General features: G+C 41.7%; 1 protein-coding gene across 1 annotated transcript in view; it reads left to right on the plus strand.

Annotated features, from left to right (window-relative positions):
* LOC311106739 (uncharacterized protein) overlaps positions 1–20,655 on the plus strand; it is a 57,220-nt gene that overhangs the window by 12,414 nt on the left and 24,151 nt on the right. Inside the window, exons 14-22 of the mRNA XM_084149139.1 lie at positions 6,399–6,450; positions 8,853–8,980; positions 9,446–9,583; positions 15,909–15,911; positions 16,040–16,042; positions 16,235–16,237; positions 16,366–16,368; positions 16,494–16,496; positions 16,625–16,627. Coding sequence (XP_084005265.1) covers positions 6,399–6,450; positions 8,853–8,980; positions 9,446–9,583; positions 15,909–15,911; positions 16,040–16,042; positions 16,235–16,237; positions 16,366–16,368; positions 16,494–16,496; positions 16,625–16,627 — 336 coding nt within the window. The remainder of the gene's footprint in view (positions 1–6,398; positions 6,451–8,852; positions 8,981–9,445; positions 9,584–15,908; positions 15,912–16,039; positions 16,043–16,234; positions 16,238–16,365; positions 16,369–16,493; positions 16,497–16,624; positions 16,628–20,655) is intronic.

Here is a 20,655-nt window from a genome sequence, read left to right on the forward strand (position 1 = left end):
TGCTTTGGACCTTTTAAGAAAGGTTGATGTTGAGTTTTTATTTTGGCCTTGTTTGGTTGATACTATCCTCATTGTGCTGAGATTTAATCACGTTTATCAAAAACACGTCTCATAATAACATTAATGGTAAGTTTTATAAAGTTATAAACCCAAGTCAAACAACCTATACAGGGATACAAAATACAAGCGTACCAGAATGAGGAAGATCATGAGATTTGGAAACTCGAGAAAGTAGTGTGGCCTGTGGCCTAGTGGTTAGTTGACCCCAACACAGACACATTTATCAGAGAATCCAACCCACAATGCTTCTGACTCTGGCCTTTCCTGTTCTCTTCACTGTCCTATATCTGTTCAATAAAACCACAAGAATACAAAAGGAGTGGGATTTACCACATATATTTTTTTAAAATATTCAAAATAAATAAATGGAGAAATCATTCAGGATATCTTTTGCCGAGGTAATGTGGATGCTTTTTATGATGGTGTATGTAAGTGATTTGAAATATCTTTCTTTTTTTTGGGGGGGGGGTGGGTTGTTAACTAAATAAGCCTAAATTAGCTCTGGATTTCTTCTGTAATCAAACTCTACTTGAGTAAGACAAAATATGTTTGTGTTGCCATGGTGTTAGTTCCTTACTAGGTGGTAAGTATATGCATACCTTTTTAGAGTTAGATTCAGCGATTTTATTAACTTTTTCCATTTAGAAAATCTGTGATTTTAACACATCCTATCTCAAATTCATGGATATAGTTATTGTGACCTTGTAAATGGGAGACCCGTCCGTGTAAAACCTTTTATTATGTTATGTAGGCCACACTTTAAAATGTAATGGAGATCTGTATTCTTGAAGTTCCTCCTGAAACACGCTTCTGTCATGAAACTCGACTTCTTGAAAACGACTACTTGCGACGTAGAAGGTTTAATGCAACCGAGCATATAGTGCTCGACTATATCTGACGTTATTTTCCTTTTCTTAATGGAAATAATAATAGCCACGTCAATTCATTTAAAAAAAATATTGTTGTTGATGTTAATTTACTCTAGTGACAGCTATAACATGTCTGACTTGAATAATCCAGTATATATACTATTTATTTATTTTAAACAATGAAAATATCAATGTGGGTGTCCTAACGTTTGATTTTCAATGTAATTAATGGATATGACTTGATAATTGGACCATAATGACTTGACACTTCCATGGTCCAGTTGATAATAACAATTTGTAATTTCTACAAACAGCACCATAAATATTATGTTTTTTCTCATGTATTTAGCGGGGGAAAAAGAAACCCATTTCTAGTGGGGTGGTGGTGCCTGGAGAAGTTGGAATACAAACATTTTTGCCAAATATTTCCTAAACGGCCCGCCCGGTGAAGGAATGGTGTGATTTTTTTTTTTTTCCTATATTTCTATAGTTCAGGTTTTCACTCTCAAAATCAGCCGTAAAAAGTCCACAACAACGCTTAAACCACATCAGAGGGGTCTCCTATGAAGCGGGTTTGAGGAGTTAGCGAGGTAACGTTGGCCAACTCCGGATAACCGGTCATAGCCAGGTACATTTCTATGGCGACAGATCTTTCAGAACTAACCTGCTCCGGGAAAGGCTAACTCACGGTTTCACTCCGCTTACCCTGAATTAAATGACTGAGGATAGAGTTCAGTACCAATGAAATCAGATTCCCTCCATCTTGCAAAGATTGCATTATCATCCCCTTCATTTGAGGAAGAATACTGATTTTAAATATTATATTAATCAAATGTTGTTTTTGGTGTAAAAATATATATTTTTAAAATATATGTCACGTTACACATTTAGTAATGACAGAATGCATTTTAAACTTCACACAATGTAACACTTCTGTATGACTTAATAGTGTGGGGAAAGGGTGCTTGTGCATTAATAAGCACGCCAAAGACGGCATTAACGATAAGCAGTGGTCTTATCGTTAATGACGTCTTTAACGGACGAGCAATATCCTCCGTCGTAGTACGGATGAAGCCTTTTAGTGGTGCCTGGATAAGTGGGTATCCTCAAATGTTGCTCAGGTTTTCACTCTCAAAATATTTTTTACAATATAACATCTACAAAAATCGAATGTTCTAAGTCCAATGCTTATACCACATCAGGAGACCATTTTTTTTTAGGTCTGGGAGAAATCGACAAAAAAAAAAGAAATGAGGGAGGAGCCCTTTTAAATTTAATTGTGCACCAAGCAAGAGACCGTTTGGCCAAGGGTGTTTCTGTACTGTAGGCTACAATGTAATGGCAAGAGTTTACACACACAAAAAAAGCGCTCCCGATTTGATACGAATCACACGACATCATTCTGCCAGGTAGACCTACTCTGCAGTGAACATTTTCATTGGGAAGGTTTTTTTTTGGGTTAAGCCTTTTAGAAATGTTCTTTCCAACAGCGCATGATGACTGAATTGCGCATCGCAAAGCTTCAACAAAGACTTTGGACCAAACTTCTTCAATAGCTGGTTTGCATACCCACTGTTGCCTTAGTTAGCATTTACTGGTAGATATCATAAATTTAAAACGTATTAGCTACTCTACTGGCTCCCGATGTCGTTCAATTCTGTGAGCTGCTCCATGAGACAGTCGGTTGAGAGCTGCGGGCTCATGCTGCCTGGTATTCAGCTGAATCTAGCTGTATGCGGCACGCTTGTGAATATAAACGTAACAAAAATAAACACGCAACATGCAACAGTTTCAACATAAAAAAAATCTTTCAGCTCCACTAAACTTGGGACCAACACTTTACATTTATATTTTTGTTCAGTATATTTCACATGCTTTGCGATTGTGTAGGCTACCTTGTGTATGATTTCTCTATTGTACTACGTCATTATAATTTATATCGTATACCTCCACTACACTGCTTTTAATACGCAACAGTAGGGATTAATACATGAGTATAAGCAATGCCCACTGAAGGAAAAGTGGGTATAATATCATTCTGATATCATTCTGCCAGGTAGGCATACTTTGCAGTGCCAGTCAACATTTAATTGGGTGGGATGTTTTTTTTGGGAAAGCCCTTCAGAACTTTTCATTCAAACAGTGCATGATGACTGAATTGCGCATGGCTAAGATTCAACCAAGACATCGGACCAAACTTTTTAATTGACTCAATCTCCTGAGTATGTCATCTCAACCGCTACCAGATTCCCACCTGAAACACCCAGGGAAGGTCTTCCAAAACTATTATTATTATTAACACGATTCATTAGATGATAGATAATCTATTAGAAATTGTTAGAAAATGATGATAGGATCATAACGTGCACATGGTTACTGAAGCACAGAGCAACAGTACACCAGGAAACGAATCTCACTCACAAGTTGAATGTGATTGGACATCAAGAAATATCATGTTACAGGGTTTGGGTCAATTCCATTTAAATTCAGAAAGTAAACCAAACTCCAAATTTTCCTCATTGAAAAGCATTGAAGAGAATTTGAGTTTCAGTGTTCTTCCTGAATTGACTGGAATTTAAATAGTATTTACCACAACCCTGCTGGAAGTCCTCAATTAGTGGTCTACTGTTAGGAACAAGGTAACCTCGTCTCCACACTAACTCCTCCATTAGCTGTCTGCTGTTTTGGAATGAGCCTCTGATATACTGCTTCATAAATGCTACTTTATTATGATTCAAATATTTAGAAATTCAAAATCTGTTATTTCCCCCCGTGCATTGAGTGCTGACAAACTGACCATGGCATGCCGAAAGGTGCTCTGACCGACAACAATCTCCTTGTCCCTAACCTCGTCCACCAGTCGTCTCGCTCTGTCTGTATGCCGTAGCAGATGTCCTAGGGACGAGGTTACCTTGGTCCTAACAGCAGACGGCTAATGTGGCTCAGTTGGTAGAGCATGGTGCTTGCAACGCCAGGGTTGTGGGTTCGATTCCCACGGGGGGACCAGTACGAAAAAGTATGAAAATGTATCCACTCATTACTGTAAGTCGCTCTAGATAAGAGCGTCTGCTAATTGACTAAAATGTAAAAATATAAAATACATGAAGCCGTATCAGAGACTCCATATGAAGCCGTATCAGAGACCCCATATGAAGCCGTTATCAGAGGCTCCATATGAAGCCGTTATCAGAGGCTCCATATGAAGCCGTTATCAGAGGCTCCATATGAAGCCGTTATCAGAGGCTCCATATGAAGCCGTTATCAGAGGCTCCATATGTAGCCGTTATCAGAGGCTCCATATGAAGCCGTTATCAGAGGCTCCATATGAAGCCGTTATCAGAGGCTCCATATGAAGCCGTATCAGAGGCTCCATATGAAGCCGTTATCAGAGGCTCCATATGAAGCCGTTATCAGAGGCTCCATATGAAGCCGTTATCAGAGGCTCCATATGAAGCCGTTATCAGAGGCTCCATATGTAGCCGTTATCAGAGGCTCCATATGAAGCCGTTATCAGAGGCTCCATATGAAGCCGTTATCAGAGGCTCCATATGAAGCCGTTATCAGAGGCTGTATTCCAAAGTGTTTTTGCAAGTGCCAACATTTTGAAGATGTTGGCACGGTCTCTTCTCTGTATAATTTAGGGTTACATTCCACAAAGCAAATGGGAGATGGACACTTCTGATGCGAAGTGCCAACATTTTGAAGATGAAAAACAATGTAGCACATAAAACATTTGTAAAAAAAAAAAAAAAAAAAAAGGCCAGTCACTTTTTCTCTTTTCTTTCAACCTTTAAAAAAAACATGACTACATATAGATAATGGAGTACATAGATAAATTGACTATTCTTATGAATTGTTTTTGATGCATGGTTTTGGAGCATTTGACGTGATTTAACGACCTAAGAACTAAATATTAAAACGTAAACTAATCACAACGGTACTGGTTCCATAGCACTCACTATTAGCTTCGGTTGTGACGAATGTAAACTTTTAAATGATTAATGTATTTAGTACATTTAGCAGCTTTTTTATTATTATTATTATTATTATTATTATTATTATTATTATTATTATTATTATTGGTACCTGTGTTGAAGGAAATGGCTATATCCACTACAGGTTCCTGTGTTGAAGCATACGGTTGGAGAGGTTAACCTCTACGGGATTGGTGTCCTGTATACGGGACGGTTGAGCTAACGTGCGCTAATGTGATTAGCATGACTGTTGTAAGTAACAGCAAACTTTCCAGGACATAGACATGTCTTATATGGGCAGAAAGCTTAAATTATTGTTAATCTAACTGCACTGTCCAATTTACAGTAGCTGTTACAGTGAAAACATACCATGCTATTGTTTGAGGAGAGTGCACAACAAAAAATGTATTACAGCAACTGATTTGATACATTCACCTCTGAAGGTAAATCATGTACTTACATTCAGTAATCTTGCTCTGATTTGTCATCCTAAGTGTCCCAGAGATAAAATGTAGCATAGTTTTGTTTGATAAAATCAATTTTTATATTCAAATGTAGGAACTGGGTTCTACAGTTTGAACCCCTGCTGTCTCTGGCTCCACACCCACCCAGCCCGGCCATCTAGATGTGTGAAAGTTAGTGTATAAGCTAATGATCCATCATGTATGACATTCCTGGGAGTGTGTAAACTTACATTTTGTATTACCATATCATTTTTGTATGTTCTCTATAGTTATGTACTTGAAAATGTATCAATTGACCAATTCGGCACATTTGGGCAGACTTGATACAATATAGTCCAGTATTGCAATGCTTCACTGGATCAATCTGAAACTTTGCACACACACTGCTGCCATCTAGTGGGCAAAATCTAAATTGTGCCTAAACTGTAATATTATCCAACTTGTGTACATCGGTGTTGTGTTGGGGCTTAACTAATAGGCTAACTTCTTCTTCCGTAACTAAGCTATATAATCTAACGAGCTGTTTCAACTTGGTGTGGTACCAAAGTGGAACCACGATTAACACAAAGAAAGTGTTGATGAAATCTAGTTGTGCTCTTGAAATCTAGTTGTGCTAGCTTCTGTATCAACTAGCTGTTTTCTAAAGTGTCTCTAAATGCTTTGATCATTGCTTACACCAAAGGCACATCTTCTCAACTGAGGTGTCATAATGAAATCTGACATGTTTGCATGCCAACGTCTTTAACAGTATTTCATATTGTCTCATGTCGTGTCATTCTTGCGATCCTCCTGATTGTACTGAAATTGTTTGATTAACATAACTATTTGAACGCCTTCTCTCCGTCACCGAAACCCCTCTCTCTCTCTCTCGCTCTCTTTCTCTGCTCTCTCTCTCTCTGCTCTCTCTCTCTCTCTCTCTGCTCTCTCTCTCTCTCTCTCTCTCTCTCTGCTCTCTCATATCCTCCTCCTGACCCCTAGCTCCTTGCCGCTCAGAGGCCTAACCGTTGCGGTCTCTTCTCTGTATAATTTAGGGTTACATTCCACAAAGCAAATGGGAGATGGACACTTCTGATGCGAAACTCGGTAGGTATTCCCTTTGTTTTGTGATCTTACTAATGTACACTAACAACTATGGAGTGAATGGAATGATATCAAACATCATTTGATCATTTGATACCATTCCATTTACAGTGCCTTCGGAAAGTATTCAGACCCCTTGACCTTTTCCACATTTTGTTAGGTTACAGCCTTATTCTAAAATTGATTAAATTGTTTTTCCCACCTCATCAATCTACACACAATACCCCATAATGACAAAGCAAAAACTGTTTTTTATAAAATGTTGTAAAAAAAAATTATGAAATGTGATATTTACATAAGTATTCAGACCCTTTACTCAGTACTTTGTTGAAGCACCTTTGGCAGCGATTACAGCCTTGAGTCTTCTTGGGTATGACGCTACAAGCTTGGCACACCTGTATTTGGGGAGTTTTTCCCATTCTTCTCTGCAGATCCTCTCAAGCTCTGTCAGGTTGGATGTGGAGCGTCGCTGCACAGCTATTTTCAGGTCTCTCCAGAGATGTTCAATCGGGTTCACGTCTGGGCTCTGGCTGGGCCACTCAAGGACATTCAGAGACTTGTCCCGAAACCACTCCTGCGTTGTCTTGGCTGTGTGCTTAGGGTCGTTGTCCTGTTGGAAGGTGAACCTTCGCCCCCAGTCTGAGGTCTTGAGCGCTCTGGAGTAGGTTTTCATCAAGGATATCTTTGTACATTGTTTTGTAATCTTTCCCTCGATCCTGACTAGTCTCCCAGTCCCTGCCACTAAAAAACATCCCCCCCAGCATGATGCTGCCACCACCATGCTTCACCGTAGGGATGGTGCCGGGTTTCCTCCAGACGTGACGCTTGGCATTCAGACCAAAGAGTTCAATCTTGGTTTCATCAGACCAGAGAAGCTTGCTTATCATGGTCTGAGAGTTTAGGTGCCTTTTGGCAAACTCCAAGTGGGCTGTCATCTGCCTTTTACTGAGGAGTGGCTTCCGTCTGGCCACTCTACCATAAAGGCGTAATTGGTGGAGTGCTGCAGAGATGGTTGTCCTTCTGGAAGGTTCTCCCATCTCCACAGAGCTCTGTCAGAGTGACCATCGGGTTCTTGGTCACCTCCCTGTCCAAGACCCTTCTCCCCCGATTGCTCAGTTTGGCCGGGAGGCCAGTTCTAGGAAGAGTCTTGGTGGTTCCAAACTTCTTCCATTTAAAAATGATTGAGGCCGCTGTGTTCTTGGGGACCTTCAATGCTGCAGACCTTTTTTGGTACCCTTCCCCAGATCTGTGCCTAGACACAATCCTGTCTCAGAGCTCTACGGACAATTCCTTTGACCTCATGGCTTGTGCTCTGACATGCACTGTCAACTGTGGGACCTTACATAGACAGGTGTGCCTTTCCAAATCAATGGAATTTACCACAGATGGACTCCAAGTTGTAGAAACATCTCAAGGATGATCAATGAAAACAGGATGCACCTGAGCTCAATTTCGAGTCTCATAGCAAAGGGTCTGAATACTTATGTAAATAAGGTATTTCTGTTTTTTGTTTTTAATACATTTGCAAACATTTCTAAAAACCAGTTTTTGCTTTGTCATTATGGGGTATTGTGTGTAGATTGCTGAGGAAATTGTTTTATTTAATCAATTTTAGAATAAGACTTTAACGTAACAAAATGTGGGAATACTTTCCGAAGGCACTGTACATGATGTTCACTAACAACTCCAGCTTCCGGTAGCTTCCGGTAGCTCCTTTTACTCCACAGTATCCTCTTCCTCTCCATCGTCTAAACTTCTCCTCCGGGACCCCCAGACGTTGACAATGTTGTTGTAGCCCTAAACTAGCTCCCTTGATTTAAGTAGTCAAGGTCTTGATAACTAGTTGGCAAGTTTAAATCAGGTGTGCTAGCTCTGGAATGGTTCAAATACATGGAACGGTTGTGGGTCCCCAAGGTGAGACACTCGGCCCTCCGTGGAATGAATTTGACACCTGTGGTCTGACCAGTTTCCTCCTTATTATAGACAAATATACGGAAACGCTGAATACAAATTATCTGATCAAAACACACAAAGATCAAAATAGTACATTTTCAAATAAATAACATCCACTCATATTTACAAAAAAACAAGATGTTCTGTAAAGGAACACATTTGTGCTTGCTTTAAACTGCAAACAGTTTGAACACCATTTTGCCTTTTTAACTCCCCTTGCTTCAATATCAAAACGAGAGGAGACAACTCTTTGACTGGATCCTTGGTAATACATTTGGGAAAACGTGGAAAGTTTCTTACAAATTATTTATAGACAGAGCAATAAAATGGCGTTATACAGAATCTAAGAAGTGTCGGGCATCATCGTCACAGTGACGATGTCAGTGAAGTAGCTAGTGTTTATTATTTTGCTGAGTCGTGAAGTGACGTGGCGAGCGCTCTTCTCCTTACAGACAAGCTGGACGGCCTGGTGATGGGGGGGAAGAGGAAGAGGGAGGGAGATGACATGGCAGGCATGGAGGACTTCCTTCAGCTGCCAGACGACTACGCCACACGCCACTCTGAGCCCGGCAAGAAGAGGGTAAAGTGGCATATCCCATATTATATCCTGTTTTAACCGTTTCTGTTTAACACACCATTAAATATTGATTGTTTGACGTTTTCCCAAAACCATCCTGTCTAATCTTATTCATTCATTTTTTGTTTGTAATTTCTTTTTTATCCAGGCTATTCTAATTTACAATGACAGCCTGACTGACCATATAATATGGTTTGCAGACTGTAACATTTGATCGTTTTGACTTCTCACAATCTCTGTATTTCAAGGCAGATAATGTCATCACAAAAACAGGATTATCTATTGGCGAAAAATGTGGTTTTGATCGTGGTTTGGTGTGCTCCCTAAATACTGTTTCACAAAATTACGAGAATATTTAAATTGCGATGCGATATCTGAACAGCTAGCTAGCATCAGCAGAACATTTCCTGCTCCTCGTCCATTTCCTGCTCGTGACCCCCGCTGGATGTTTTCCTTCCTGTCCTCTAGGTTCGCTGGGCTGACCTCGAAGAGCAGAAGGATGCCGAACGCAAGCGCGATATCGGCTTCGTGGTGGGTCAAACAGACTGGGAGAAAATCACAGACCAGAGCGGACAGATAGCTCAGAGAGCTCTCAATCGCACAAAGTATTTCTAATAACAGAAGATCACTGCCCTACCCCCTGCTTCTTGGTTTATAGGTATGTCCATTCAATTCTATGAATAATCTAATTTGATACAGTATTGGCATGTTTTTGGAGTGGCGTTTATGTAATGACTTGTCTAGTTATTAATACCGGTAGTTATTTGGGAGTTACGAAACGTAAATGTTTTATGTCAGGGTTAGTTCCCCAATAGGTGGCCTCCAAGTTTTCTGAGAGGTTTTATATATATATATACACACACACAGTACCAGTCAAAAGATTGGACACCTACTCATTCAATGGTTTTTCTTTATTTTTTACTATTTTCTACATTGTAGAATAATAGTGAAGACATCAAAACTATGAAAAAACACATATGGAATCATGTAGTAACCAAAGAAGTGTTAAACAAATCAAAATATATTTTAGATTCTTCAAAGTGGCCACCCTTTGCCATGATGACAGCTTTGCACACTCTCACTATTATAATACAATGTAGAAAATAGTTATTTTTTTTAAATAAAGAAAAACCCTTGAATGAGTAGGAGTGTCCAAACTTTTGACCGGTAGTGTATATCATAAATCCACACACACTGTCTGGCCAAAAGTATATGGACACCCCTTCAAATTAGCGGATTCGGCTATTTCAGCCACACCCATTGCTGACAGGTGTATAAAATCAAGCACGCAGCCATGCAATCGCCATAGATAAACATTGGCAGTAGAATGGCCTTACTGAAGAGCTCAGTGACTTTCAACGTGGCACCGTCATAGGATGCCACCTTTCCAGCAAGTCAGTTCCTCAAATTTCTGCCCTGTTATTGTGAAGTGGAAACGTCTAGGAGCAACAACGGCTCCGCTGCAAAGTGGTAGGCCACACAAGCTCACAGAACGGGACCGCCGAGTGTTGAAGCGCATAGCGCGTAAAAATCGTCTGTCCTCGGTTGCAACACTCGCTACTTTCAAACTGCCTCTGGAAACAACGTCAGCACAAGAACTGTTCGTCGGGAGCTTCATGAAATGGGTTTCCATGGCCGAGCAGCCGCACACAAGCCTAAGATCACCAGATTCGGCTGGAGTGGTGTAAAGCTCACCGCCATTGGACTCTGGAGCAGTGGAAACGCTTTCTCTGAAGTGATGAATCACGCTTCACCCTCTGGCAGTCCGATGGAAGAATCCGGGTTTGGTGGATGCCAGGAGAACCTTACCTGCCCCAATGCATAGTGCCAACTGTAAAGTTTGGTGGAGGAGGAATAATGGTCTGGAGGAATAACGGTCTGGGGCTGTTTTCATTGGTTCGGGCTAGGCCCCTTAGTTTCCAGTGAAGGGAAATCTTAACGCTACAGCATACAATGACATTCTAGACGATTCTGTGTTTCCAACTTCTGTGTTTCCCTGTGCAAAAAGCGAGGTCCATACAGAAATTGTTTGTCGAGATCGGTGTGGAAGAACTTGACTGGCCTGCACAGAGCCCTGACCTCAACCCCATCGAACACCTTTGGGATGAATTGGAACGCCGACTGCGAGCCAGGCCTAATCGACCAACATCAGTGCCCGACCTCACTAATGCTCTTGTGGCTGAATGGAAGCAAGTCCCCGCAGCAATGTTCCAACATCTAGTGGAAAGCCTTCCCGGAAGAGTGGAGGCCGTTATAGCAGCAAAGGGGGGGACCAACTCCATATTAATGCCCATGATATTGGAATGAGATGTTGGACGAGCAGGTGTCCACATACTTTTGGCCACAAAGCGTATGTGTGTGATTTAGTTTCTTTGGACATAAGACTGTAAAATCACAGCAAATCAGCTAAGTCATTTTAATTTAGGAAATCTGTTCCCAAGTATTCCCATGCATAAATAGAGGCATACAGTGCCTTCAGAAAGTATTCATACCTCTAGACTTATTCCACATTTTGTTGTGTTACAGCCTGAATTCAAAATTGATTCATTTAAAAAAATATATCACCTACCAACACACAATACCCCATAATGACAAAGTGAAAACATGTATTGAAAATGAAATGCAGAAAATACCTAATACATGTTAGAATCACCTTTGGCAGCGATTACAGCTGTGAGTCTTTCTGGGTAAGTCTCTAAGAGCTTTGCACACCTGGATTGTACAATATTTACACTTTATTCTTTTTTAAATTCTTAAAGCTTTGTCAAGTTGGTTGTTGATCATTGCCAGACAGCAATTTTCAAGTCTTGCCATAGATTTCCAAGCCGATTGAAGTCAAAACTGTAACTAGGCCGCTCAGTAACATTCGATGTCGTCTTGGTAAGCAACGCCAGTGTATTTTAGGCCTTGTGTTTTAGGTTATTGTCCTGCTGAAAGTTGAATTTGTATCCCAGTGTCAAATGGAATTGTATTCGTCATGTGCGCCGAATACAACTGGTGTAGACTTGCTTACGAGCCCTTCCCAACGATGCAGTTTAAAAATAATCATACAATTTAATAAAATATAATACACAAGAATAGAGCTACAGTACAATCGATCAATGTTTAGAGGTACTATATATTTGAGGTAGATGTGTACATGAAGGCAGGGTAAAGTGACTAGGCATCAGGATAGATAATAATAAGGTATTTGAGGTAGATATGTACATGAAGGCAGGGTAAAGTGACTAGGCATCAGGATAGATAATATTAAGGTATTTGAGGTAGATATGTACAGTTGAAGTCGGAAGTTTACATACACCTTAGCCAAATACATTTAAACTCAGTTTTTCACAATTCCTGACATTTAATCCTAGTAAAAATTCCCTGTCTTAGGTCAGTTAGGATCACCACTTTATTTTAAGAATGTGAAATGTCAGAATAATAGTAGAGAGAATGATTTATTTCAGTTTTTATTTCTTTCATCACATTCCCAGTGGGTCAGAAGTTTACATACACTCAATTAGTATTTGGTAGCATTGCCTTTAAATTGTTTAACTTGGGTCAAACATTTCGGGTAGCCTTCCACAAGCTTCCCACAATAAGTTGGGTGAATTTTGGCCCATTCCTCCTGACAGAACTGGTGTAACTGAGTCAGGTTTGTAGGCCTCCTTGCTCGTACATGCTATTTCAGTTCTACCCACACATTTTCTATAGGATTGAGGTCAGGGCTTTGTGATGGCCACTCCAATACCTTGACTTTGTTGTCCTTAAGCCATTTTGTCACAACTTTGGAAGTATGTTTCGGGTCATTGTCCATTTGGAAGACCCATTTGCGACCAAGCTTTAACTTCCTGACTGATGTCTTGAGATGTTGCTTCAATATATCCACATAATTTTCCTTCCTCATGATGCCATCTATTTTGTGAAGCGCACCCCCACAGCATGATGCTGCCACCCCTGCGTGGTCCCATGTTGTTTATACTTGCGTACTATTGTTTGTACAGATGAACGTGGTACCTTCAGGCATTTGGAAATTGCTCCCAAGGATGAACCAGACTTGTGGAGGTCTACAATTGTTTTTCTGAGGTCTTGGCTGATTTCTTTTGATTTTCCCCATGATGTCAAGCAAAGAGGCACTGAGTTTGAAGGTAGGCCTTGAAATACATCCACAGGTGGTCCTCTGTAGCTCAGCTGGTAGAGCACGGCGCTTGTAACGCCAAGGTAGTGGGTTCGATCCCCGGGACCACCCATACACAAAAATGTATGCATGCATGACTGTAAGTCGCTTTGGATAAAAGCGTCTGCTAAATGGCATATTATTATTATTTTTACACCTCCAATTGACTCAAATGATGTCAATTAGCCTATCAGAAGCTTCTAAAGCCATGACATCCTTTTCTGGAATTTTCCAAGCTGTTTAAAGGCACCGTCAACTTAGTGTATGTAAACTTCTGACCCACTGGAATTGTGATACAGTGAATTATAAGTGAAATAATCTCTGTAAACAATTGTTGGAAAAATGACTTGTGTCATGCACAAAGTAGATGTCCTAACCGACTTGCCAAAACTATAGTTTGTTAACAAGAAATGTGTGGAGTGGTTGAAAAACTAGTCTTAATGACTCCAACCTAAGTGTATGTAAACTTCCGACTTCAACTGTACATGAAGGCAGGGTAAAGTGACTAGGCATCAGGATAGATAATAATAAGGTTCTTGAGGTAGATATGTACATGAAGGCAGGGTAAAGTGACTAGGCATCAGGATAGATAATAATAAGGTTATTGAGGTAGATATGTACATGAAGGCAGGGTAAAGTGACTAGGCATCAGGATAGATAATAATAAGGTTATTGAGGTAGATATGTACATGAAGGCAGGGTAAAGTGACTAGGCATCAGGATAGATAATAATAAGGTTATTGAGGTAGATATGTACATGAAGGCAGGGTAAAGTGACTAGGCATCAGGATAGATAATAATAAGGTTATTGAGGTAGATATGTACATGAAGGCAGGGTAAAGTGACTAGGCATCAGGATAGATAATAATAATAATAATAATAATAATAATAATAATAATAATAAGAGTAAAATAAAGAACAGAGTAGCAAATGTGGGGTGCGTATGTAGTGAATTTGTGTGGGAGTGTCAAAGTAGGGTGTGTGTGTGTGTGTGTGAGTGAGTGAGGATCAATGCAAGATAGTCAGTGCAGATAGTTCGGGGACCATTAATTCAGTTGTCTGGCTATTTAGCGGTCTTATGGCTTCGGGGTAGAAGCTTTCTCAGAGCCTGTTCGTCCGAGAGCTGATGCTCCGGTACCGTTTGTCGGACGGTAACAGAGTGAACAGTCTATGGCTTGGGTGGCTGGAGTCTTTGGCAATTTTTCGGGCCTTCCTCTGACACCGCCTGGTATAGAGGTCCTGGATGTCAGGGAACTCGGCCCCAGTGATGTATTGGGCTGTCCGCACCACCCTCTGTAGCGCTTTGCGGTCAAGGGCGGTGCATTTGCCATACCAAGCGGTGATGCAGCCAGTCAAGATGCTCTCGATGGTGCAGCTGTAGAACTTTTTGAGGATCCGAGGGCCCATGCCAAATCTTTTCAGCCTCCTGAGGGGGAGGAGGCACTGCCGTGCTGTGTGGGCGGGTGTTTGTGGACCATGTTAAGTCCTTAGTGATGTGGACGCAAAGGAACATGAAGCTCTCGACCCGCTCCACAACAGGCTGGATGGGGAGGTGGACGTGGACAGGCCCTCCCCTTTTTCTCCTATAGTACTGCTTGGTCTTACTGACATTGAGGGAGAGGTTGTTGCTCCGGCACCACACTGCTGTCTCTGACCTCCTCCCTGTAGGCTGTGTCGTCGCTGCCGTTGATCAGGCCTACCACCGTCGTGTCGTCAGCAAACTTGATGATGGTGTGAGTCATGGGTGGCCACGCAGTCGTGGGTGAATAGGAGTACAGGAGGGGACTGAGCACACACCCCTGAGGGGCCCCCGTGTTGAGGGTCAGCGTGGTGGTGGTGTTGTTGCCTACCCTCACCACCTTGGGGCGGCCCATCAGGAAGTCCAGGATCCAGTTTGCAGAGGGAGGGGTTCAGTCCAGGGGTCCCTAGCTTGGTGATGAGCTTGGAGGGCACTATGGTGTTAAACGCTGAGCTGTAGTCTATGAACAGCATTCTCACATTTATTTCCCCTCTTGTCCAGTTGGGAGAGGCCAGTGTGAAGTGCTATTGAGATCGATCTGTGGATCTGTTAGGAATTGTATGCGAATTGGAGTGGGTCTGGGATGATTGTGTTGATGTGTGTCATGGCCAGCCTTTCAAAGCACTTCATAATTACAGATGTGAGTGCTACAGGGCGGTAGTCATTTAGGCTGGTTACCTTGGAGTTCTTGGGAACAGGGACACAATGGTGGTCAGCTTGAAACATGTTGGGATAACAGACTGGGCCAAGGAGAGATTGAAAGACACTTGCCAGTTGGTCTGCGCATGTTTTGAGAACGCGCCCTGGTGTTCCGTCTGTCCCGGCGGCCTTGTTATTGTTAACCTGTTTTAAATGTTTTGCTCGCATCGGCCACGGAGAGACGAGGTCAGAGTCATTCAGAAAAACAGGGGCTTTCACACGCAAGGCACAGTGTTATATTCCTCAAAGCAAGCATAAAAGGCATTTAGCTCGTTTGGGAGTTCTACATCGCTGGGCAACTCACGTCTGGGTTTCCCTTTTTGTAATCAGTCATCGTCTACAAGCCCTGCCACATACGATTTGCGTCGGAGTACGGTGTAATAGGATTCCACCTTCCTCCTATATTGTCCTTTTGCATGTTTGATGTCTCGTCGGCTGTTGTAGTGGGCTTTCTCTTTTTGCGTACATGTCCGTGCCCTGTTCCTTGTAGGCGGTAGCTCGGCTGTTGTAGCGGGCTTTCTCTTTTCTCCATGTCCGTGTCCTGTTCCTTGTAGGCGGTAGCTCGGCTGTTGTAGCGGGCTTTCTCTTTTCTCCATGTCCGTGCCCTGTTCCTTGTAGGCGGTAGCTCGGCTGTTGTAGCGGGCTTTCTCTTTTTGCGTACATGTCCGTGTCCTGTTCCTTGTAGGCGGTAGCTCGGCTGTTGTAGCGGGCTTTCTCTTTTCTCTATGTCCGTGTCCTGTTCCTTGTAAGCGGTAGCTCGGCTGTTGTAGTGGGCTTTCTCTTTTTGCGTACATGTCCGTGCCCTGTTCCTTGTAGGCGGTAGCTCGGCTGTTGTAGCGGGCTTTCTCTTTTCTCTATGTCCGTGTCCTGTTCCTTGTAGGCGGTAGCTCGGCTGTTGTAGCGGGCTTTCTCTTTTTGCGTACATGTCCGTGTCCTGTTCCTTGTAGGCGGTAGCTCGGCTGTTGTAGCGGGCTTTCTCTTTTCTCCATGTCCGTGTCCTGTTCCTTGTAGGCGGTAGCTCGGCTGTTGTAGCGGGCTTTCTCTTTTCTCCATGTCCGTGTCCTGTTCCTTGTAAGCGGTAGCTCGGCTGTTGTAGCGGGCTTTCTCTTTTCTCCATGTCCGTGTCCTGTTCCTTGTAGGCGGTAGCTCGGCTGTTGTAGCGGGCTTTCTCTTTTCTCTATGTCCGTGTCCTGTTCCTTGTAGGCGGTAGCTCGGCTGTTGTAGCGGGCTTTCTCTTTTTGCGTACATGTCCGTGTCCTGTTCCTTGTAGGCGGTAGCTCTAGCCTTTAGTCCAGCGTGGATATTGTCTGTTGGAAAGCAGACTGAACCAGGTTTTTCCTCTAGGATTTTGCCTGTGCTTAGCTTTATTCCATTTATTTGTATCCTAAAAACCTCCATAGTCCTTGCCGATGACAAGCATACCCATAACATGATGCGGCCACCACCATGCTTGAAAATATGAAGAGTGGTACTCAGTGATGTGTTGTATTTGCCCCAAACATAGCGCTTTTTGTATTCAGGACAGAAGGAAATTAGAGGTAGTTTCGCGAGCCAATGCTAACTAGCGTTAGCAGAATGAAATCTAGACTTTCAGTCATTGCGCTAGCTAGCAACTTCCTTCAAACTGCACGCAGAGACATAAAAATGGTATCCACAAGTTCATCTGACTCTGGGGAAGTAGATAAAGGGCCTCATTGCAAAAATTCCCAAGTATCCTTTTAAAGTCAACATTGGCCTCATGGTGAAATCCTGGAGCGGTTTCCTTCCTCTCCGGCAACTGAGTTAGGAAGTACGCCTGTATCTTTGTAGTGACTGGGTGTATTGATGCACCACCCAAAGTGTAATTAATAACTTCACCATGCTCAAAGGGATATTCAATATTCAAGGTCTGCTTTTTTTATTTTTACCAATCTACCAATAGGTGCCCTTCTTTGCGAGGCATTGGAAAACCTACCTGGTCTTTGTGGTTGAATGTTTGAAATTCACTGCTTGACTGAGGGACCTTACAATTATCTGTATGTGTGGGGTACAGAGATGAGGTAGTCATTCCAAAATAATGTCAAACACTATCATTGCACACAGAGTGAGTCCATGCAACTTATTATGTGACTTGTTAAACACCTTTTTACTCCTGAACTAATTTAGGATTGCCATAACAAATGGGTTGAATACTTATTGACTCAAGACATTTCAGCTTTTCAATTTTAATTAATTAGTCAAATTTTCAACAAAAAAACATAATTCCACTTTTAAATTATGGGGTATTGTGTGTAGGCCAGTGACACAAAATCTCAGTTGAATCGATTTTTAATCAGGCAGTAAGTAACACAGCTAATTGTGGAAAAAGTCAAGGGTTCTGAATACTTTCTGAAGGCCCTGTATGTGATCGTATCCCAACGTAATCAAGGTTTGAAATGATTCTGTTTTTGTCATACTATATCTGTTTGGGATTCTTGCAGTCAATTTGCAGTCTACAAATCATTTATAACAATGTTCCGGCTCCGCGACCATCCGCTTAAGGAAAAATCTGCCCATGGCTGAATGTAATTGGGGAGCCCTGTTCTATGTGAAAGCACCCATGTAACTCTACTCTTTTGGGTGAACAGAAAAGCGCAGTTTTAATCCCTTGACGAGATGTCTATATTAGAGTTTGCCAAATTTTGACATGGATCATAAATCGAAGGAAGATATGTTGTTATTGTAAGATCGTTAATTGAAAAGTTCATTTGGATGGATGTAGCAATTGCAGATTGTCACTTTTAATCTTTTTGTGGCATATTTTTTTCAATCAGTTTTCTTTCTTCCTCTAGGTCTGCAGACTGAATATGCTTAACCCGTTTCTCGAAAACAAAGTCATGAAGAATACTCATTCTACCTGTCGACATTTAGGAAAGCCATAGTTGTTTATTCCATTTTTAGAATACAGAATAGCTTTCTCTTGCGTTCAATTATTTTATTACTGATCTTCATTTTGAATATGTTTTGTTTTTTGTTTTTCTTCATCCTTTCGATGGTAAATTCTTGCACCAGTTTATCTTGAGCGATGCTTCTCATTTTATACTGTAATGTCTACCTGTAATGTTAGCACTGTTGCTTATTTTATGAAATAAACTGAAGAAACAATAAAGGTTTCACACCAAAAACAACCAGGAGTGTCTCATGTGAGTGATCATGTGGGCCACGCCATGGAGATTCTTCTGTGATGTCTGTTTCATGTGGACCAGGTACAGTACAACCTCAAAAGATACAAACCAAATATTTTTTTGTGAAGTCTATTTCAAAGTTACGAACATTTCAGTATTTCAAACAACCTTCATTCCCGATGCGTTTGTGTCTGTGAGGTCGTACTGTGTTACAAGAGGTATGTAGCCAAGGTTAGAGTGGTAGAACAGTAGCCGGAAGGTTCTTGGTTCAAGCCCTGGGCCAGGCGATGAAGTGGGATCTGAATTGACAACCGTAGGGGTGCTGGCCTCTTCTCCACTGGCTGCCATTGTGCCCTTGAGCAAGGCACTTAGCTCTAGTCTATCGCAGGGCCTGAGCAAGATACTTGGCTTGGGGGGTGGGGGGGGGGTGTGTAAGACAAAATGAAATGAGTTTTCAGAGCTCAATCAAACCACAGCACATAGTATCAAGTTGTTATATTTAATTCCAAATCTTTCACATTGCATTTCTCAAACTCTCCTAAGGTTTTGGAGATATGAAAAAGTTAACATTCACTGTTTCTTCCAACAAATCAAATACTGAATTGACAGTATATATATATATATATATATATATATATATATATATATATATATTGGTGCTGATTTAATGATGACATGACAGTGACACAGCATCCCTTACATGTAAAACAACAAAAATATCAAGATTATGGTAAAGGTCAATTCTACACTATCAACTTGCTAACTGAAGCAAATGCCATGTTCCTATGGTTTTGTTTTCTGTACAAAGATGCCCTATAAGTATGGCACGCAAGCCAAAACAACGGTCACCGGTCTTTTTTACAGTACGATCTCGTTAGCAATGGCAAACTTTTCCAGCCATTATTTGACGCTATTTAAAAACAAAAATGTGTCACGACTTTCACTCCTACTGCTAATTTGACTGGAATAAATTCTGACTACACAGCTATAATCCAGACTGTCTGTTTCTGAATTTGTCAATCTTGAGATTATGATGCAGTGGTTTTATGATCATCTAAGTGAATATTATCAATTATGACAATCTGAGAGAATATATCCTCTACTGGGGAGGCAGGTAGCTTAGTGGTTAAGAGCGTTGTGCCAGTAACCGAAAGGTTGCTGGTTCTAATCCCCGAGCCAACTATGTGAAAAATCTGTCGATGTGCCCTTGAGCAAGGCACTTAACCCTAATTGCTCATGTAAGTCGCTCTGGATAAGAGCGTCTGCTAAATGACTAAAAATGTAAAAAAATGTAGTTGTGAATGGTCATAGAATGGCATTCTGTAACAAATTTAAACAGCTGGTCTGTACCAAAGCCATATGGTTCTGGCAGGGACGGACTGGGACCTGAATCGGCCCAGGCATTTCTAACACACCGGACCATTCTTTTCTTTGAGGCCCTTATTATTATTATTATTATTATTATTATTAACCTAATAATGATCATTCTGTGCAAAACATCCCATTTAGAAAGGCCCACTGGGCTAAAGATGGACCAGCCCATCTGGCATTTGCCAGAAATGCCCTTTGGCTGGTCCGGCTCTGGACTGTACTGTAGCTCATGGACTGGTTCTAGAGACAGGACCTGTCCAAGGCAGACAGGACCTGTCCAAGGCAGACAGGACCTGTCCAAGGCAGACAGGACCTGTCCAAGGCAGACAGGACCTGTTCAAGGCAGACAGGACCTGTCCAAGGCAGACAGGACCTGTCCAAGGCAGACATGACCTGTCCAAGGCAGACAGGACCTGTCCAAGGCAGACAGTTGCTGGCTATGGCCTACTATAACACATTTTCTTAGCTGGTGTGTAGCTGTAGAGAGAGTCATTACTGTAAGCAGCTGTAGAGAGTCATTACTGTAAGCAGCTGTAGAGAGAGTCATTACTCTAAGCAGCTCTAGAGAGAGTCATTACTGTAAGCAGCTCTAGAGAGTCATTACTCTAAGCAGCTCTAGAGTCATTACTCTAAGCAGCTGTAGAGAGAGTCATTACTGTAAGCAGCTGTAGAGAGAGTCATTACTCTAAGCAGCTCTAGAGAGAGTCATTACTGTAAGCAGCTCTAGAGAGAGTCATTACTCTAAGCAGCTCTAGAGTCATTACTCTAAGCAGCTCTAGAGTCATTA

This window comes from Coregonus lavaretus (genome assembly GCF_964263955.1).
Source record: "Coregonus lavaretus genome assembly, chromosome: 31".
Lineage (NCBI taxonomy): Eukaryota > Metazoa > Chordata > Actinopteri > Salmoniformes > Salmonidae > Coregonus > Coregonus lavaretus.